The sequence below is a fragment of the Carex rostrata genome, chromosome 8 (assembly GCF_964058835.1).
Source record: "Carex rostrata chromosome 8, lpCarRost1.2, whole genome shotgun sequence".
NCBI classification, from domain to species: domain Eukaryota; kingdom Viridiplantae; phylum Streptophyta; class Magnoliopsida; order Poales; family Cyperaceae; genus Carex; species Carex rostrata.
The window spans coordinates 1,637,498-1,659,698 of record NC_135925.1 but is presented as its reverse complement, the minus strand read 5'-3'; the positions used below and the strand labels follow the sequence as shown (position 1 = coordinate 1,659,698).

At 35.9% G+C, this 22,201-nt stretch overlaps 1 protein-coding gene across 1 annotated transcript; it reads left to right on the top strand.

Moving 5' to 3' along the window:
- Positions 1-2,254: 2,254 nt before the first annotated feature.
- LOC144558600 (callose synthase 3-like) lies at positions 2,255-19,596 on the top strand. The gene is made up of 43 exons (XM_078307445.1): positions 2,255-2,601; positions 2,927-3,027; positions 3,769-3,893; positions 4,061-4,160; positions 4,238-4,348; positions 4,439-4,555; positions 4,975-5,067; positions 5,182-5,273; positions 5,460-5,586; positions 5,984-6,121; positions 6,212-6,288; positions 7,166-7,262; positions 7,494-7,613; positions 7,692-7,806; positions 8,063-8,397; positions 8,577-8,629; positions 8,874-8,934; positions 9,100-9,181; positions 9,275-9,324; positions 9,413-9,499; positions 9,579-9,713; positions 9,811-9,908; positions 11,114-11,198; positions 11,279-11,439; positions 11,530-11,653; positions 11,753-11,838; positions 11,930-12,032; positions 12,411-12,562; positions 12,904-13,013; positions 13,101-13,226; positions 13,373-13,441; positions 13,804-13,993; positions 14,110-14,257; positions 14,351-14,470; positions 14,550-14,668; positions 14,759-14,842; positions 15,126-15,238; positions 15,404-15,633; positions 16,209-16,534; positions 17,094-17,565; positions 17,690-17,740; positions 18,438-18,623; positions 19,084-19,596. Exons 1-43 carry the CDS (start codon positions 2,415-2,417, stop codon positions 19,330-19,332), a joined length of 5,805 nt encoding a protein of 1,934 aa, XP_078163571.1. The 5' UTR covers positions 2,255-2,414; the 3' UTR covers positions 19,333-19,596.
- Positions 19,597-22,201: the final 2,605 nt, after the last annotated feature.

The following is a 22,201-nucleotide window of genomic DNA, read 5'->3' as shown; positions in this document are numbered from 1 at the left end:
GGTTGAAGATGCTGCTCACGCAATCTTCCATTGCCCTCATGCACGAGCTACATGGTTTCTTTCACCTTTGGGTCTTCGAACAACCGAACTAGTGAACATTGATCGCAAAAACGTCCTCCTGATGCTCTGGGAAAATCTAGATAGCAGCCTTATAGCTCTATTTATGAACTTGGCATGGAAAATATGGAAATCCAGGTGTGCACAACTTTGCCAAGAGAAAAAAGGGGACCTTGCAAGAACAATTAAAGAGGCACTGGCTACTTCTGGAACAATACCATGCACCAATACAAAGCAATACAACCAAGCAGTGATGGAGGCAACACCCCAGGGAGAAGACAATGAATATCAGGTATAGATAGACGGCTCGTTTGACAGTCTGGGCAAAGGTGGTGCGGCATTCATATTGCTCAGGAATCAAAACTTGGTCAGATATGAAATCAACTTTTGGGAACAGGCGGTATCTCGCTTCCATATGGAAACGATGGCACTATTAATGGCAGTAAAGGCTGTGATAAACCAGGGCATTGAAGCTTGCAGATTTAGAACAGACTCAAAGCTGCTAGCAGATACCATTCAACCACGGCAAGGTCAAAGTCCATTACAGACGGCGAATTGGAGATCATACTCACAACTTTCATGCATTGCCAAACTTTTTGCTACACATCCTCATTACTGCTGCGCATACACACTACGGGAAGAGAACGAACAAGCCTACAAACTTGTTAACTGGGCACGAGTCTACCGACTCAACCACACGGGGTACACCTACCCCCTCTTCTCGGAATAACAAGAAGATTGGATCAGAGGCAAGACCTGTAGGCTATGATACTTTTCAATTGTCTTTGTAATATAAATAAGTGAATGTATCACTACATCTACTATGTAATCTCCTATGTTCAATGAAATGCAGTTGCCTAAGAGCTTTCAATAAAAAAAGAAATCGAATCGGCTCATTTCAAAGTCGAACCATCATATATCCGTGCATAGTTAGGCAGATGCCCTACTATGAATTTTGAAATTTTGTTTTATAAACTCATATATTGCATTGAGTTGTTGCTCTACTTTAGAATTTATTTGTCGTGTAAAGTTCAAATTTCTCAATGCAATGTAATTTGTAGTTTTTTAATTTGTACTTTAATACTCTGATAAATTTTGAGTTGTTAATATCTCTGTCCACTACTGACTTAAATTTCAACTACACTGATTATAAACCGAACCGATCTATTTAAACCTAAATAATTAAAAAAATTAACCAATTTAATTAAATCAACAACTTATCCATTTAAACTGAAATTTTCCGATTCGGTTAAAAATCAAACAAATCAAACCGTTTGAACTTTGAAGTTTAAACACCCCTGGGTTGGACATGGTACACCATATAAAGGGCATCTCGACACCAAAGAATCCAGTTCCTTGTGTCCCATCGGTTTCTTGAATTCGAATCCTCTGAGGTATCTCATATTTTGCGTGACTTTTTGGAATATTTCAACCGTTGCAATAAGTTCTGCGCGAATCTCAAATCTCAAATAATACCGGCCCCCACATCACCCCCCGAATAGGCACCGGACACGTCGGTCACGCAAAATATGAGATATCTCAGAGGATCGCACTCCGGTTTCTCAACAGATGGGTCTCAAATCTGAATTCTATCTCACAGCAAGGAATTCCGCTAAGAACAGATCTTGATCGTTAATTCTAAATCGCAGGGTAATATTAGTTCCTGACTGGAAAATTCTTTTGCCGATTTTCGTCATTTGGACCGTCTAATCTGAGATTAACGTTGCAGGACTACCAAGCACTATTCTTTTTTGGTTAAATTGGAGAGAATCGGAATTTATAGGATGTGGATCCCACAAAATTCTGAGTGCGTATCCTCTTGAGTTATCTCAACTTTTGCGTGACCGACGTGGTCGGTGCCTATTCGGGGGTCATGTAGGGGTCAGTGTTACGTTTGCTTTGAGATTCGTGCAGAGCGTATTTAAACGGTTGGGATTTTCCATAGAGTCACGCAAAGTTTGAGATATCTCAGAGGATTCGAATTCCAAAATTCTTACAGCATTACGGGAGCCCGCATTTTTAAATGTATCCATAATTAAGCCCATAGACTTCAGTAATATTTTCAAGTCGCCCATAACTAAATTACAAGTGCTTTTTCGCCCAATGGCATATTTGTTATAGTTACAAAAACCCAACCTTATTCGAAGTCTCTCAACCCCGCGCATCTCTCTTTACGAAAAGGTTCTCCCCCACTGCCATCTATTCTTTCCCCACTGACGGACAGTCCCATTGTCGTCACTCTCTTCAAGTACCACGGCATGAACACTAAACCCTAGCTAGGTTTTTCTTTCCGCACCAATTTTTCTCTCTCAAATTTGTTCTCTAACACTGAGGTGTGAGGTTGGAAGAAAGCGCTCATGGCTTCTTCGTCTTCTGGTTCGGGGCAATTTCTGGACAGGCGGCTGAGTCGGAGCCAAACAATGGGAAGCATCGGTGACCCGGTTAATGATAGTGAGCTTGTGCCATCGTGCCTGTCTGAAATTGCTCCGATCCTGCGTGTGGCGAATGAGGTGGAACCTAATAATCCTCGCGTAGCTTACTTGTGTGAGTTTTTAAGCTCTTCTCTATGCTATTAATTTCACAATATTTCGTTCAAGGTAGCAAACTAGCGAGTTTACCCTGACATTGAATAGCTGCGAGTTTGTATACTGTTGATTGTTTGTGTTAAAACCAAGGTTTTTGAGCAGTGGAACTTCACATTTTTCTTATCTATGTACCAGTCATCTCTGGGGTTCATTACCAGATGTTCCTAATCAGGTTCTCCTTACCAGTCACAATTGTTAACCAAACTGAATACTTACTGTTGGGGCAATCATGTGGGGATGTTTGTACTCATTGTTTTTATATCCTATTCAAATGTTTTGTATAGGTCGATTTTATGCATTTGAGAAAGCCAATAGATTAGATCCTGCATCAAGTGGTCGTGGTGTTCGTCAGTTCAAAACAGCACTTCGGCAACGTTTAGAAAAGGTAGCTTCGCAAAACGAATAAATATCTATTTGATAAGAACTATTACCATGTTTGGTTGCTACTTAAATTTAAGGAGGATTAAGTTGCCTACTCCATATTACTCCTATTTTACATCTTATTTGGCAACTTGAAGTCCTGGCTTAAATTAATCCGCGTGGAGGAGAGAGGAATTGGCAAATGAATCTGTCCATGACAGTGGGCCCTACAGCCGGAGTAAGTGTGGAGTAAGTTAAATTTCCTGGAGAGGTGGTTTAACTAATTCCGTCGTAACTCCATCTTACTCCTGATTTTTTGGCAGCTTAAGTGCGAAGTAAGGGGTTTACTCCACCTCTTACTCCACAACTAAATACGACGTATGAGTTGTACTGAGTGGGACAAAGTGGCATTAGTAAAGAGCCTATGGACGGTGTTCTGGTACACTCTCCTGGTTCACTACTGGCCCAAATAGAAGGCTTGTAAGCCTGAATGCGCTTTTTTTTTAATTGTTAAATCGATTTTTTGGCAGTTGTACTATTTGGTCACCTGGACTGATACATAAATGACACCAGTTCAGTGCAATTATTATGGGATCAGTGGTTGAAACCTTGTTTTCATTGCACCTTTTGAAGGATAAGTGATACTAATCGGTTGCATTATCTCTTTGCTTGAATGAACAGAACCATATAAGTTGTATTATATTATTATATATAAAAGAAGAGTTGTCTGACCTATTAAACTTGTTTGCATTGAATTGCTGATTAGGAGAGTGATCCTTCTCTTGTGGGCAAGGTCAGAGAAAGCGATGCACGGTTAATGAAAAGTTTCTACAAGCAGTACTACAGAGATTACATACAAGCTCGGCAAAATGTGGTTGATAAAGCTGACCGGTATGCTTTATTTTCTCTTTCAAGTAAAACTATACATCACTTCTATTTATGGCAAAGACTTTTCTTTCTTTCTTTTCAAAATTTTGAAAGGCACATTACACTGTAAAAAATTGCAGACCAAGGATCTGGCAAACATAGATCATAGCACTAATTTTCTTAATTTGTAGTGCCCGACTTACTGAAGCATATCAAACGGCTACTGTTCTTTTTGAAGTTTTAAAAGCAGTAATTCTCACCAACTCCAGTTCGCTTGAAGTTGATCACGAGGTATTTGTTCATAAAATCTCAATTTCAGCTTTCCTTTTGATGTTACATGCATAACAGCTTTTATCATATTTTATTAGATTTTGGAAAAGCATAAAAAGGTAGAGGAGAAGACGAAGATATATCTACCATATAATATTCTCCCTCTTGACCCTGCCAGTGCGGATCAGGCTATTATGCAATATCCTGAGGTTCTTCTGTTGTTCCTTCTTCTCTGTTCTCCAAAGATCAGTAGTTTCCCTGATTAGGATTTTGATCTCAAATTCCTTTGAACATTTCAGATTAAAGCGGCTGTAATTGCACTTCGTGACATAAGGGGTTTAACATGGCCTAACGATCATATACATAAAGCCGATGTAGACCTTCTTGATTGGTTAGGAGTTATGTTTGGGTTTCAGGCAAGTTTGCGAACTAATCTGAGTTCTTTACATTTGGACTGGTCACTTGCATCCTGACCATCTCTATTTTTGGTGTCAACTGTTAGTATGTTGAAACTGCCTCAGTTATGTACAGTACAGATTTTACCCATTATTGTGCTGGTATCAACTTTACAGCGCGTCTGAGCTTTTACCATCGTGTTGTTGGGTAATTTAGAGTTTTGCATGTTTTCTTTGTTCCTCTGTGAGTCTTCTTGGGTCTAAACATTCATTACTGGAAATAAATCGCCAAGTAACCAAAAATTTCACAATTTTGCTGTATTAGTAGGGAACTTGTCAAGCTCATTGGTATCAGCATACAACACCTGAAAATTTTGCTGTAGATATATTCTGTGAAGTATCTTCTTATACATTGATACTAGTGTTGCATTTCTGTGCAGAACGATAATGTGTCAAACCAAAGAGAACATTTGATTCTTTTACTGGCAAATGTGCATGTACGGAATTGTCCAAAGCCTGATAATCAACCTAAGGTTTGCACATATGCCACTTCCTCTTTGTTGCTGAATCTCTGTTTTTATTTATTTATTCTCATCTCTGCTTTCTTTAGTCTTTGAAATGCACTGACTTGTAATTATCTTTGCAAGTTGGATGAGAGTGCATTGAATGATGTCATGAAAAAATTGTTTAAGAACTACAAGAAATGGTGCAAGTACTTGAATCGCAAGAGTAGCCTTTGGTGAGTGTTATCCCTTCCTTATTATTTGATTAATTGGTTGACAGTTTTTACTGAATTTTAATTCCAATCCATAAGATTCAAACATCAAATACATAATAAATCTTGGGAGTTGTTTGAGTAAAAGAAATCCAAAAAGATCTCTACAAGAATTATTATATAACTTTCATCTTAAAAACAATATATCAGGCTGCCAGCTGTCCCTCATGAGGTGCAACAGAGGAAGCTATTATACATGGGGCTGTATCTTCTTATTTGGGGTGAAGCTGCAAACCTTAGATTCATGCCAGAATGCCTGAGCTACATCTACCATCATGTACATCTTAACCTACATAATTTTTAATATACTTTCTGACACAATAGGAACCTATAGAAATATAATTTAAACTTTGGATTGAAATCAAGAGCCTGCATAGTATTGGTATCCATGAGACTACTAATATTGGTATCAGTCTTTGCATGGTGTTCAATCTCGTGCAGCAGTCCTTGCTTTCACTTCCAAACAAAACATGATTGAATGAGTGCTAGACCTCATCAAAATGATATATTTTTAATTGCAAATCAAAACCTAATTCATTAGTTCTCAAAGTTGGGATATATATAGAGTACATATTACATAGAGAACCCTGTCTCTAATTACTCTTTTTACCAAAACACCCTTGATACAATCTTAATTGTCAACATTTTTTGAATCTAATTTAACTTCTTTCCAGATGGCATTTGAGCTTTATGAGATGCTAGCAGGGAATGTGAACCCAGTGACAGGTGACTATATAAAACCAGCATATGGTGGTGACGATGAGGCATTTCTTAAGAAGGTTGTTACACCTATTTACAACACTATAGCCAAGGTCTGTACCTAATATCCTTTATTCTAGTTTTTGCTTAACAGTGGAAGCTTTTTCTTAAATTTTTTTTTTATTATTTGTACTCCTCTACAGGAATCTGAAAGGTGCAAAAGAGAAAAATCCAAGCATTCTCAATGGAGAAACTACGATGACTTAAACGAATACTTCTGGTAAAACTCTTCTTAAGTTTAAAACCAAAAGCAACACTTGTCTTGCCCCTTTATATCATCTTGTGGAGTGAGGCTACGATACTATGCATATTGGTCCATACTATGGATCAGCATCTTCATTTTCGAAGTCCAAACAATCGATCTGAACCATTCTACATAATCTCCATTTGAAAATGTACTCAGAGATCAAAATTTACATTTTTAGAATTTTTACTATTTTTTTAGATAGGTAGAAAATAACTTGATTTAAATATTCTGGACTATTCAAAAGTAGTGATTTTCTACCTATCTAAAAAAATAGTAAAAAAATTATAAAGATGTAAAATTTAGTCTGCAAGTACATTCTCATTTGGATATCATGTTGAACAGTTTAGAAAACGAAAATATAATCTGTAGTACGAATCAATCTGTTATGCATAGTATCGTAGCCTCACTCCATCTTGTAATATTTTGATACTATCTTAGAAAAATAGCAAGACCAAGTAATAGATACTCCATTCCTGTAAAATGCGTGAAAAAAATGGTGAGTACATTCTTAATACCAATGTTTTTAAATGTGGTTTTTATGCGGTATGCGGAAGCCCACCGCATACTGTATATACATTATACGGCTGCATATGCGGATTTTTATGTGGACTTATATATGCGGATTTTAAATTAGAATTCATATATATATAAACAAGTATGCGGTAATATGCAATATCATACAAAGAAGTATGTGGTAATATGCAGCCGAATATGCGGCCAAAAATGCTGAACCACATATCTGACCAAATACAGATTTTCTATTCAGATTGCAACTGAATACGATTATGCGGCTGCATAGACCAAATTTTAATACACTGGTTAATACTTAATACATTTTCTGATAGTGTAGGTCTGTGGACTGTTTCCACCTGGGTTGGCCAATGCGACCAGATGCTGACTTCTTCTGTCATGCTTTTGATTCAATTTCTGAGAGAAATAATGATGATGTAAGTTTGTATAATATGGTCAGATTAGTTTCCCTTGCATTAGTGGTTGAGTCTATTGTTCGAGTCCTTGGATAAGAAAAACTTTGCTAAAACAGTAAAAATAATGTTCTCTTTAGTATTATTCTGCTTCAATTACATTCTTACTTGTTCTTTTATCACATGGTCAATCATGCATAGCATAACCTTCTAAGACAATACTGATAGCAAAAAAATTGTATTATCTTGGTTCAGGGGAAGAAACTTAGGGCCGACAGATGGATTGGTAAGGTCAATTTTGTAGAGGTGCGGTCATATTGGCATATTTTTAGAAGCTTTGACCGGATGTGGACCTTCTTTATCCTAGCACTGCAGGTAATTTTGTTCATACTATTTTGGTGAATTTTGATTAATTTTCTTTGTCTAGTTGACTTGCAATTGTTTGTAAACTAGGCAATGATCATCTTAGCTTGGAACGGCGGTTCACCAATTGATATAATTGACCTTAATGTGTTCAAGAAAGTCTTGAGCATTTTCATCACTGCTGCAATGGTCAAACTTTGTAAAGGTAATGGCACACTATTTGCTTTTTCATTAGTACTACATGCATCACTATGTTAGGTGTTCCAAATATATTTGGTCTTACACAATTAAAGTTGGATATCAAGGCCGCCTAAAGTAACATCTTTCTTCACTTGCAATCTACCCTCTTATCTTCAAATAGATTCCAATTTTTATGAGAATAAAAAGGAACAAGACACATGTGAAACCACTTTCACAATTTTATTTGTGATATTGATTCCTTGTTCATTTATGTGTTTTAGCTGTTCTTGACATTATATTCGGTTGGAAGGCGAGGAGGAGCATGTCTACTCCTGTCAAGCTGAGATATGTATTGAAGTTTGCTTTTGCTTGCATATGGGTCATAATACTACCCATCACATACGCTTACATGTGGGAGACTCCTAACGGTATATCAAAAACAATCAGAAGCTGGTTTGGAAATGGCGGGTCCGAGCCATCACTTTATTTGGTGGCTGTGATCATATATGAGACGCCTGATGTTCTTGGTTTTCTGTTATTTTTGTTACCATGCTTGAGGCGGTTTCTTGAGAGGTCAAATTACAGGATTGTGAGGCTGTTGATGTGGTGGTCTCAGGTACTCCGCTGTTTTTATGTAACTTTACCTGGGATCATACAGACTGTAGTGTTACTTTATTGATGAACCATTTAATCTTTGTTAGGTTTTGGTTATACCTGAAACCCAAGCTGTATAAAACCCAAGTCTTAAAATTAAACTTGTATTATTGTCTGACTAACTGGCTTATTTATCCGCAGCCTCATCTCTTTGTTGGAAGAGGGTTACATGAGAGTACTTTGTCACTTTTCATGTGAGTACTAATCATATCTGTGTGCTTCTCATTGTTTGCCAGATCAGTACTCTAAAAGATTTAGCTGATAATTATGGTGGTTTACTGTTTTTGGGATTTTTATGAAGTTCCATTTATTTTGAGGTCTCATATTTAATTTACTGATATGCACCACCTTTTAGTGCTAGTTGCATGAAACATTTTAATTTCCCCCATTTACGTTATTGCTATTGAGCTCCTTACCTTTCTACTTTTTCATTTATAGGTACACTTTGTTCTGGGTTGTTCTCTTGTTTGCAAAATTAGCCTTCAGTTATTACTTAGAGGTCTGGACTTCCATCTTGTGAAAATTTTCTTTTTGGTTCTGATACTACGTATTTGTTTTCGTTACTCCTTGTTTGTTATTTTAGTATATGAGTTTTGTAGAACTACTTCTGCAACCATATACTTGCATTATCATAACATATTTCTACAAATATTTATGATTTCAGATTAAGCCTCTCGTTGGTCCCACCAAATATATAATGCAGAACACTGTAACTACTTTTGAATGGCATGAGTTCTTTCCTAGAGGTAAATGCTTGCATTCTTTGTTGGTATCTAGTGGCACATCTTATTATAGGGTGTTCTGACCTAGAAATTTTATTATCCTTTTGCCTGTTGCAGCTAAGAATAATATTGGTGTCGTGATTGCTCTCTGGGCTCCAGTTGTTCTTGTATTTTTCTTCCCCTCTTGGTTTAATTGTTACTGTTTTATTACCTTTTAGAGCAATTATAAGTAATCTTTCATTTGTTTTATCATAGGTTTATTTCATGGATGCACAAATTTGGTACACCATATTCTCGACAGCACTTGGTGGCATTTATGGGGCTTACCGTCGCCTTGGGGAGGTTAATAAATTTTATTATTTTGAGTTATCAGCAATGAGTATCTGATCTTTAGTATTTATTATTTATTTTGTAAAAACAGATTCGAACATTGGGAATGTTCAGGTCAAGGTTTCGGTCCTTACGTAGTGCATTCAATGCCCGTTTGGTCCCTAGGGAAAACTCTAAGAGTAGAAAAAAGGGGCTCAGAGCATCAATATCCCGTAAATTTGCACAGGTCCAAGAATCTCTTTTCCTGTCTTACTATTTATCCTAAGGTTAATTTCAGAATTTTGGATAATGGATGTTTAAATGCTTCTACAATTTGGTTTTAGATGCCAGCTGTCGATAAGGAGAGGCAGGCTGCAAGATTTGCACAAATGTGGAACAAAATAATAACTAGCTTCAGAAAGGAAGATCTCATTAGCGACAGGTGCTTAATTGATTCTTTGGACCATGGAAAACCATAAGGAATACCAACACTTGTCAGCTTAGCAAGAGTATTTGCAAATACTTGTATAATTAGAGGGTTCAAATGCCTCCATTTTTTAATTTTCTAATAACAAAATTATAAAATTTATATGCCCACATAAAACAATTAGATGTGATCTATTCTCTATATGCACATAAAAAACTATCACTTATTGGTTTTGTTTTTATGTGAATCAATAAGTTGAAAAATTGACGTCCAGAAATTATCCACATCAATGTATTTCTGCAAGCTCTTGATAACAATCAAAACAGAGTTGAAATGTCATAATCTTTTACATGTGCATAGAGAAAATGATGTAGATCATATCTATTGTACATTTAAGTTCTATATTTTGAATTATTACAATTTATAAAATGGAGGCATGATGGAGGCACTAAAAATGGAGGCATTTGAACCCTCCTTATATACTTCTAGTGGAACTTGTACTGGTTGGTTATAAGCCCCTCGTATTGATATTTACACAAAACTATCATAAACATTTTTCTAATTGTTTACACTTTTACCCCTCTTTCATCGTTCCTTTTAGAAGTTAATTCTATTAAACTGCTAATATTTATTTGTAGTTTCATGATATGAAACCTACATTTTCGTGGGACGTAATCAGTAAATATTATTAGTAAACTTGTAAATGGCTATGCGTTACAGTGAGGATTTAGTTGAGACTTGAGAGCGATTTTGTTTCATTATTTTTTGTGCAAGTAGAGTTAATTACAGTTGGTAGAATTTGGGAGTTATCTAACTAGAACTAATTAATAGAGTGAGCAGGAGTTGAGAGTTATTATGAAGAGCCATGAACTATTTGGATAAATTAGATCAAAATTAACCTAACTTTCCCGATTTGGTCTGGATGGATTACCCTTTAGGCTATCCAAACTCTCTCCTTTTATAAGGAGGAATCTAAACTCCTCCTATTTTCTCTTGATTTCTTTTTTTTTGAAATGCCATGACAGAAGCTATTTTCTCTTGATTTCATTTTGCTTTATTAGCCTTGGATTGATTGAGCTTTAGCACAACACCATGGAATTGGTTATTGTTGGTTTCCCTCCTTGTAATAAAAGAAAACGTTGATTTGCTAAATTTAAATTGTTTCTATAGTACCCCCACCCTTAGGCCTGGTAAATTGAAGTTATCTTATGGAAATACAGGGAGATGGATTTATTACTCGTTCCTTATTGTGCTGATCGACATCTGGACCTTATTCAGTGGCCTCCTTTTTTACTCGCTAGCAAGGTATGCCCTTTCCTTATTCAAATTTCACTCGCGGTTTTCAAACATACTGACCTTGATTTCATTTCTTTTTTTTGAATTAGATCCCAGTAGCGCTAGACATGGCCAAGGACAGCAATGGGAGGGACCGTGAACTTAAAAAGAGACTGGATGCTGATGACTACATGTTTGCCGCAGTTCGTGAATGCTACGCTTCTTTGAGGAGTATAATTAATTACCTGGTTGTTGGTGATGGAGAAAAAAAGTAATCAAATTATTCTGCTGCTTGTTTACTTTTACCCATGAAACACCCTTCTAGTTTACCTAACTTGCGTATTTCTTTTTGCATCTGCAGTGTCATTAACATTATCTTTGATCAAGTCGAAGAGCACATAAATAATAACAAACTCATAGCAGATTTTAACATGAGGGCTTTGCCGGACCTTTATGAACATTTTGTTAAGTTGATAAAGCATTTGGTATGCATTATTTTGTGATATCCTCAGTTAAATTTTCTTTTGTACCTGAGTCTATACAGACAAACAACAAATTTTTTTTGTTCCCAAATCTTAATTCAGATGGATAACAAGGAAGAAGACAGGGGACAAGTTGTGATTCTCTTCCAAGATATGCACGAAGTAGTATCAAAAGATATAATGGAAAAGTAACTTATTTTATATTGTTGATAAATTATGGTATTTGTTAATTCAATTAATAGCAAGTATTATACTTTCTGTTGACTTTTCTTTGAGCAGTATTCTAGAGCCAAGCTATGATAATCCGCAAACTGGCCCATTATTTGCATCCCCTGGTGCTATTAAGTTTCCTGTACCAAACACTGAAGCTTGGAGGGAGAAGGTATAATTTTAACCACCAGAAAAGTTGGTTATATTTTGTATAGTATCTGTAATGTTTGTGTAAGGTTTTGGATAATCTTTTTATATGAAATTCTTCTAATGCTTCAAGTTTTTCTTGGAAATGTACAAAAAACAGAGATAAAGTTGATATTTAATTCAGCTGTTGTGTACTTGTACGAATCCTACGAGACTCTTTTATGTTTTGTTTAAAAAAAAATCATTTTATTTTAGCTGTTAGTGCCTTTAAATTTTATTTGTTTTTCTAAGTGCACGGTGGGTCATAATAAAGAAAGTATAAAGGCTATTTGTGAGGTGATTAATTTACTATGATCTAATATCAATGATGTAGTTACAAGTCTTTCTTTTCACTCGTGACTAGATAAAGAGGCTTTATCTGTTGCTGACGGTTAAAGAGTCGGCTATGGATGTCCCTATGAACTTGGAAGCAAGGAGGCGGATATCATTTTTCAGTAACTCTTTGTTTATGGACATGCCTGACGCACCTGAAGTTCGAAACATGCTTTCCTTTTCGTAGGTTTTCTTATATAAAGTTTCCCTAGATTACTTTGTTAACCCTTCATGATGTTTGATGCTGGCGATAATAGTGATCTTGATGTGACAGAACCAATATAACAATTGAATCCTACAAGGCCTTTTCAAATAAAAATTCAGCTAATAAAAAATCATTTTTATTATATTTTTAATCAGTATTATTATAAAATAGTCTTTTTGATTATTTTGTAATAATACTGCTTATCTGTAAATTGCTTTTATTAAAATAATACTTTTAAAAATAATCATAAATAATTCAAAAAAGCAAAGCAGGCTAATATTGTACTAAGTACTTGTGTTTAAACTGTCATGCTTTGCAGTGTTTTAACACCCTACTACAATGAAGACGTTCTTTTCTCTTTACAAAATCTTGAGGAGCCAAATGAGGATGGGGTCTCAATCCTTTTCTATCTCCAGAAGATATATCCTGGTGACTATGTTTATTCAGAAAATAATTTTTCCTTCTCATATTTCACACCGATTCTGACATCCTTGTACTATTTTATTTTTTAATTAGATGAGTGGACAAACTTCCTAGAGCGTGTCAAATGCACATCAGAAGAAGAACTTCGTGGAACAAGTGAACTTGAAGAGGAGCTACGGTTGTGGGCTTCGCACAGGGGCCAGACTTTGAGCCGAACTGGTATGAAATAACTGCTTTAGGATGAAAATTCTATCAGGTTTGCTTTTCCTAAAATATAAGAAGTGGAGTGTTGTAACTATATCACAAGAACAACACATATTTAATTTTGTTGAAAAATTTAATAACTTTGCTTTGGAACTTTACAGTTAGAGGCATGATGTATTATAGGAAAGCTTTGGAACTTCAGGCATTCCTTGACATGGCAGAAGATGATGGTACTTCTTTGCACATCATTTTTTTTCTTTTATAAATTTACTTCACGCATTTCCTGACATGGCGGTAAAAAAATGATGAAAAATGAATGCATTAAAGTAACTTAGAAAACTTCATTTTTTGACTGCTGAACTTTTTACTAAATAAATTCGAAAATATCAAAAATTTATATGTACGTGCATCACTTGTGAAGTAGAGCGGTTTCATCGGTTTGGATTAATCATTTGATGGCAATCCGATAGATTTTGGAGTTATGCTCACCAAGCTCTCTTGCTGAGCATAGCACATGCTGACTTTACTCTTTATAAATTTTCTTTTCTATATTCATTAACCGTACACTTACCTTTTTCGTTCACTACTTCAGATCTTTTGGAAGGTTATAAAGCGGCTAAGTTAATGTCAGAGGAGCAATCTGAACCAGAGAGATTACTGTGGAGACAATGCCAAGCCATAGCTGACATGAAATTCACTTACGTTGTGTCATGCCAAGAATATGGACTTCACAAGCGGAGTGGGGATCCCCGTGCACAAGATATCCTAAAACTAATGACTAAGTATGTACATGTATATTACCTTTTATCTTTATAATAGGCTAAGAAATTGGCGGAACGACAAATATTCAGGGTCCTTTTTGTTATTATTTTCACTGTTGTCCTGATTTGTTTTGTAGTTATCCTGCTCTCCGCGTGGCATACTTAGACGAGATTGAAGAACCCAGTGAAGATAAGAAAATAGAGAAGGTTTTTTACTCTGTTTTGGTTAAGGCTGCCATATCAAAGGCCGACAGTTCTGACGGAGTGGTGCAAAATGTTGACCAGGTGTTGCTGATCACATTAATTATTACAACCGGCAAATAAATCTGCATTTCGTAAGTAGCTGATGCGATCATTCTTTAACTTGCTTTTGCTTAGGTTATTTATCGTATAAAGCTGCCAGGCCCTGCTATTATTGGAGAAGGAAAACCTGAAAATCAGAACCATGCCATTATTTTTACGCGTGGTGAAAGTTTACAGACTATAGATATGAACCAGGTACTATTATAGGTTATTTTCTGTGGGTGCACTTCTTGTATTTGGCTACTTGAATATCCTGACGACCACAAATTTTTAGGATAATTATATGGAGGAAGCACTCAAGATGAGAAACTTGTTGCAAGAGTTTTTGAAAAAGCATGATGGGTTGAGGTATCCATCAATACTTGGGGTCAGGGAGCACATCTTCACGGGCAGGTGGGTGAATGTCCCTCTGCTATTTTATAAGACTGTTATAATTGTCCATACTTCTTTTGATGTGTGTATTTCTAACACTGTTATATGCAGTGTATCTTCTCTTGCATGGTTCATGTCAAATCAGGAGACTAGCTTTGTGACTATTGGACAACGTGTTTTTGCCAATCCTTTAAGGTATTGTTATAGGAACAATAATTTTGATTGGATATCTAGCAGGTCCATAATACAGTGAGGGAGTAACTCCAAATGGATAAATCTTTCATTAAAAAATGTGTATCCTTCGCAATTAATGGCCCTATAACATGCATTCAGGGTGAGTGAGATGGCTACCTTTGGAACCTCAATCCATATGCCCTACTTTGGTCTTGCACCATTTTTTTATTCTTCACGTTTCTTTGGTTTTAAAATGACTAATTTTTGTTTAAAACGGAAGTAAAAAAAGGTTCCTCTTTCGCAGGGTTCGCTTTCACTATGGTCATCCAGATGTGTTTGATAGAGTTTTCCATCTAACAAGGGGCGGTGTAAGCAAAGCTTCAAGGATTATCAACCTTAGTGAAGGTATTTTTGCAGGTATGTTTCTGTTCTTTCTAGTTTTGTAATTTTTCATTTCTTCCGCTCTTTTAATAGATGCGCTTATTAACCATCTGAATTTTTTTTAACAACTACACTCGAATTCTGTGCACTAATGTTTATAATATGGTACCTGCTAACAGCAGTTTGGATGGGTTTTTACAGGGTTCAATTCAACTTTACGTGAAGGCAGTGTAACACATCACGAGTACTTGCAAGTTGGAAAGGGAAGGGATGTTGGTCTAAACCAGATATCACTATTTGAGGCAAGGCTAGCTAATGGAAATGGTGAGCAAACTTTGAGCCGTGACATATATCGTCTAGGCCACCGGTTTGACTTCTTCAGGATGCTGTCTTGCTATTATACTACTGTGGGCTTCTACTTCAGTACCCTGGTATGGTCATTTACTTCTTCTCCCATAATCCTTAGGCCGTGCTCCAGATAAGGGGAGAGAAAGGAAGGGCATGGGAGAGGGGCAGTGTAAAGAGTTCACCTCTACACCCCGATTTGAGGGTTACAAAATTTGAATATTTGAATAGTTTGTATATAGAATTCACCTCCTCTCCTCCCTCCCCTCTTCCCCTCAAAATTTAATGTTGTGGAGCAAGTAAACAGGGGTCTGTCAGGTCCAGTCACCCCTCCTCTCCCCTCTTCCAGAGCACTCTTAGTGTTGAGGCTGAGAGTAAAGAGGATTAGAGGAACACTGCAACTTTAGCATCTTTGTATATTGCCACCTCATTATAGTGTAATACTTTGAAGTGGATATATATAAGATATTTAACACGTAATAAGGCATCCAAATTGAACGAGAGAACTTGAAAATCATGCATTCTCCTTTTAGGTAGATAAAAGAACCGATCCATTGAAGTTTTCCAGAAGGGATATGTTCACTCTTCTACAGTTAATATTTCAGTTTTTTTAATACAGATTGCATCATTTCTATCCTAATTCTGTCTTTATTCTCATTAGGTAACAGTCCTTACTGTATATGTATTCCTCTATGGGCGACTCTATCTTGAACTAAGCGGGTTGGAAGAAGGCCTCGCAATGGGTCGAAGATTCATTCACAACAAGCCACTCCAGGTGGCTCTAGCCTCGCAATCATTTGTACAATTAGGGTTTCTGATGGCTTTACCGATGATGATGGAAATTGGCCTTGAAAGAGGGTTTCGAACTGCAGTCAGCGAATTCGTGCTGATGCAACTGCAACTGGCATCTGTTTTCTTCACATTTTCTTTGGGCACTAAGACACATTATTTTGGAAGGACTCTGCTACATGGTGGTGCTGAGTATAGGTATGAATGAAATATAAACCTGATTGTTGGGCATCAAGTGCCTTTTCTAGAGCAATTACTGATTGAAATCTAAGCATAATATTTTAAGGGCTGGTTGTAATCTAGACCAAACTATAAGACTTTTGATTTGGTATATTTAGGGTTTCAATATTGGGTTGTGATCTAGTTTGAAATATACCAATGAATAGATACCTGCCTACTGGTCTGTGCTGGTTCCAATCTGCCATTGTCCCGATTACGTTATTTGTTCTTGATGTTTATGGTGTTGCATTTTTCTGTCATGTTATGCCGCATTTATTTTTTATTTCTTGTTTGTGTGTCATCCTTTGAAATGGAGTTGCCTTCATGCCTTGGGGCTAGGTTTTCATGTCATGGTAATCTTCGTATTTCATAAAAAGTCATGTATTTGGTATGGAATTCCCACTTCTTATGTATCCATTGCTTGTATACACAAAAGTAACTTCTAATTTGCAAGGTTGCATGCAGGTTTTGATTTTGATCACTGCATGATTATTCAATTCTCTTACTAAACAGAAAGCAAACATCTGTCTTCTCACAGGGGTACAGGTCGTGGTTTTGTGGTCTTTCATGCCAAGTTTGCTGACAACTACCGCCTCTATTCCCGCAGCCATTTTATCAAGGGCATTGAGCTTCTAATCCTCCTCATAATATACCAAATTTTTGGCCAATCATACAAATCATCGGCTGCCTACATATTTATCACAATAACTATGTGGTTCATGGTCGGCACGTGGCTCTTTGCACCTTTTCTGTTCAACCCCTCGGGTTTTGAATGGCAAAAGATCGTCGATGATTGGACTGATTGGAATAAGTGGATTACGAATAGAGGTGGCATTGGTGTGTCGCCGGAGAAAAGCTGGGAGTCATGGTGGGATAGAGAACAGGATCATTTGAAGTATACAGGGAAACGCGGGGTGTTATTGGAGATTTTGTTGGCTTCTCGGTTTTTTGTGTACCAGTATGGGCTTGTTTACCACTTGAATATCACCAAAAAGATGAAAAGTGTCTCGGTATTCTTCTCTTCCATTATTTTTTCTTTTTATACATAGTTTCGTAGTTAAATACCAAGTAAAATGTTTGTTTTGCCTTCTTTATATGTTATATATATTTTTTTGTGTGTGTTGTATTTGTTAGGTCTATGGAGCTTCATGGCTTGTAATTTTGGCTGTTTTGCTTGTCATGAAGGTAGGTCGAAGCATTCGGTCTTTGTTTTGAATTTGGTTAAACTTCATTCCCGAAGCTTCTCTGTACAAGTGCTATTACAAACCAATGACCGAAAAGGGCAAAAAGGAACAAATTATTGACAAACTGTTTGAGTGAGGCTACGGTACTATGAATAACACATATCGTCTGGCTCTATATATATATATATATATATTTAAGTGCACAAGGTCGACTGGAACCTCTCAATATGATCTCCATATGAAAATATACTTGGTGACTATATTTTTCATTTTTTGAATAACATTTTTTTAGATAGGTAGAAAATTAATACTTTCGAATGGTTCAGAATCTGTAGATCAAGTGATTTTCTACCTATATAAAAAATAGTAAAAAAAATCTGAAAAATGTAAAATTTGATTTTCAAGTACATTTTCATATAGAGATCATATTGAGTGGTTCGGATAGACTGTTTGGACTTTGCAAATAGAGATATGTAGGCGTGTAGCCATAGTACGGACCAGTGGCACTATGCATATTACCGTAGCCTCACTCAGCTGGTTTGCCAACAGTTCCCATACAATCTTGCGGTACTAATGCTGAACCTGAACTTGCGGCATTGGTCCCATTCGCTGATCTTTTGTTTTTTCTTGCTTTGATATATGCATTACGGAACCTCCTACTAAATACTAAACACGGCTATTGTTTTGTTTTCTTTCAGACTGTTTCTGTTGGGAGGCGTAGATTCAGTGCAAAATTTCAGCTCGTTTTCAGGCTATTCAAGTTTTTAATATTTGTGACTTTTATATCAATAGTGATCACTTTGGTTGCATTGCCACACATGACGGTGCTAGATATCGTAGTGTGTGTCCTTGCCTTCATGCCTACTGGATGGGGACTGCTTCTGGTTAGTTCTTCTAATCTCTTGATTGTTCTCTGAGTGAGACTAATGGTACTATGCATAGCGCATATTGGTCTTTATTTTCAAAGCTCAAACAATCAATTTGAATTTGTTCAACATGATTTCCAAATGAAAATGTACTTGTAGATCAAATTTTACATTTTTTTATAATTGTAGATAGGTAGAAAATCACTTGATTTAGATATTATAGACCATTCAAAAGTGGTGATTTTCATATAAAATTGAGTTCGCAAGTAAATTTTCATATAAAAACTGTGCTGAAAGGTTCAGATTGACTATTTGTACTTTGAAAGTGAAAATATTGATCCGTAGTACGGACCAATCTGCGGTATGCATAGTCCCATAGCCTCACTCTTGTTCTCTATTTATTTTATTCTGGTTCTTTGACTGAATGTCACATATGTTATAGTGTTTTTACTTCAATTGTTTTTTTTTTTTTTTTCAGATTGCTCAGGCTTGTAGACCCATTATAAAGTGGGCGGGGTTGTGGGGATCTATACGTGCAATGGCACGGGGGTACGAAATAGTAATGGGCCTCATTTTGTTCACTCCAATAGCATTTTTCGCTTGGTTTCCTTTTGTGTCGGAGTTTCAAACTCGCATGCTATTCAACCAAGCCTTCAGTAGAGGTCTCCAGATTTCTCGTATTCTTGGTGGTCATAAGAAGGATCGTTCATCAAGGTTGAAGGAGTAAGAAACATCTTTGCATGAAGAATATTAGGATAAGAGCTTTGTTTTTGCCTTGTTTATTCTTAACCGTGTATATCATGTTGTACACATCTTGTGGGAGTACTATCAAAATTTGTTCTCTGCTAAATTAGCTAATACTGAAACGTCCAGTTATGTAACTAGTAAGTCTTATAGTCTTAAGTTTTTTTAGAAGTAAAATGCCGAACTGAAATCCACTTTTGAGTTTTTTTGTTATAAATTTGAAGTTCCTCTAATGTTAATTTGGAAATTGGAGTGACTTCACTGTCCTGTCACGTATTTAATTTTGATCGGGTCACCGTGAGTTTTGAATGTCTTGTGGATGATGTGGTGTTTCTAGGAGAGCTGTGGAATTATTTTGTAGGCGGATAGCCTAGTGCCCACTAAAAATTTTATTGGGATAAGATGAAAGAAAAAAGGGAAAAGTGGAACAAGACATGAGAAATAAAAGATCCCGAGTTGTAAAGAAAGCAAACTTGTGGAATTGGATCGAGATCCAATGCGGTACTGGACCATGTAGAATGAGATCTGAGTTGTCTGTTTTAATCTGTCACGAATTTTAAAGCGGACCTCTCATATTCCAATTAGGTTCGAAATGATTTTGGTTTCAATCAAAAAAAAAAATGACTATAGTCTACGCAGTCTGGTAGTACTGCACAGGATACTCTGTGGACTTGTGGTAAGTAAGTTTGATATGATCATATCAACTATAAATTTTTTTAGGATGTTTAAATGTTTTCTTAGGGAGGCATGTTAACCATTGAAATGAGTTGGTCCCAATCTAATCTAATGAAGAGATTAGAAAATGTACCTCATGTTAATCATTGCAAGTTAAGGTCTTCTTTTATTATTGCATGAACTAACCATTGTTTACTACACAAACTTACAACAGAATCGCACAATCCAAGGCTTCAAAAAATTGTATTCAATATATAAGGTACCACTACCAGTCTACGACTACCAGTGCCTTATCATAGGCAGGCAGGAAAGCCAGCTGCTCTGACTTATAATTTATCAAGGCCGAATTTTTTATTAATAGAAATAAAATAAATTAAATATTTAAAAAGAACACTACTTTTGAGTTTTTGCGAAAACTAAGTAGATCGGGCTCTGTAAACCCGTCCCACCGGACGGGTCCAATTGACCCGTCCCGGTTAATCGGATTAGCTGTTAACCAACATCACGGCAAAAAAAAAAAAAAAAAAAAAATTCCCGGACGGGTTTAAGCATCCCGTCCCGGGCCTGAAAAAAAAAGAAAAAAAAGAAAAAGAAAATCCGGACGGGTTAAGTAACCCGTCCAATTTCAAAGATTATATTATATTATTATATTATTATATTATATTATATTATATTATGATTTTATATATATTATATTTTTTTGTTTTTTATATTATATTATTATATTAATATACTTATATATATATGTTATATTATGAATAGAACTAGTTTAGTTGTGCTTAAGTTCACCAAAGTGTTTGGTGAGCTTAACTCCAAAACTTATTAAATCGGTTTCAAATGACGAATCCAAACTGTTAGAACCTGCCTATCTTGCGAGTGATGCATCTACATGTGAAAATTTTAAACGTTCAAATTAATTTAGTATAAAGTCAAGCGGTAAAAAAACGTTCAAAAAATAAATGCACTAAAATTAATTTATTAATCTTTTAATCTTGACCGCTTGACTTTATACTAAATTAATTTGAACGTTTAAAATTTTCACATGTAGACGCATTACTCGCAAGATAGGCAGGTTCTAACGGTTTGGATTCGTCATTTGAAACCGATTTAATAAGTTTTGGAGTTAAGCTCACCAAACACTTTGGTGAACTTAAGCACAACTAAACTAGTTCTATTCATAATATAATATATATATATATAAGTATATTAATATAATAATATAATATAAAAAACAAAAAAAATATAATATATATAAAATCATAATATAATATAATAATATAATATAATATAATATAATCTTTGAAATTGGATGGGGTTACTTAACCCGTCCGGATTTTCTTCTTTTTTTTTTTTCTTTTTTTTTTTCAAGTCCGGGACGGGATGCTTAAACCCGTCCGGGAATTTTTTTTTTTTTTTTTTTTTTTGCCGTGATGTTGGTTAACGGCTAATCCAATTAACCGGGACGGGTCAATTGGACCCGTCCGGTGGGACGGGTTTACAAAGCCCGATCTACTTAGTTTTCGCAAAAACTCAAAAGTAGTGTTCTTTTTAAATATTTAATTTATTTTATTTCTATTAATAAAAAATTCGGTTTATCAAGGGCCTTGATGTAGAAGCTGACAAGCCGTGGGCCCTGGTTGCGGCCGTGAAACCGATGGCGCTCATTTCAAAGCAGTGGCCCCCATGATCGTATTGTACTTTCTGTACTTGCAAGGTCTATGCTGTTCCTCTGTAGTGTTTGTGTGTTGCATGTATGTCTCACATTGCACTGAATTTTTCTTAGCGAAAATTATTACACCCAAATTAGTTAGCCACCAGATAGAACGACCTGACTAGCATGTATTTACAATATTAGTTTTTAATAATGACCCGGAACATATTCTACTAATTAACAGGGGGGGGGGGGGGGGGGGGGGGGGGGTGTGATTTTCATGTATACCCCTCAAAAACCTTGAAATTACTTATTTTTCTTTTGAAATTTTTTAGTAGGCCTCACTTTAATTTAAAAAGAGGAGGGTTCAAATGCCTCCATTTTTAAAACTTTAATAACTCAAGATTTAAAACTTAAAAGTCAAAATAAAACCGTTAGATGTGATCTATGTTATTTTCTCTATGTGCTCATAAAAAATTATCACATTTCAATTTTGTTTTCATGTGAATCAATAAGTTCAAAAATC

Excerpts from the sequence above, each read along its gene's own strand:
- LOC144558600 (XM_078307445.1), top strand. The coding sequence starts at position 2,415 with ATGGCTTCTTCGTCTTCTGGTTCGGGGCAATTTCTGGACAGGCGGCTG. Across the intron at positions 4,161-4,237 it reads CGCTTGAAGTTGATCACGAG|ATTTTGGAAAAGCATAAAAA; the intron begins GTATTTGTTCAT and ends ATATTTTATTAG. Across the intron at positions 7,263-7,493 it reads CTGAGAGAAATAATGATGAT|GGGAAGAAACTTAGGGCCGA; the intron begins GTAAGTTTGTAT and ends ATCTTGGTTCAG.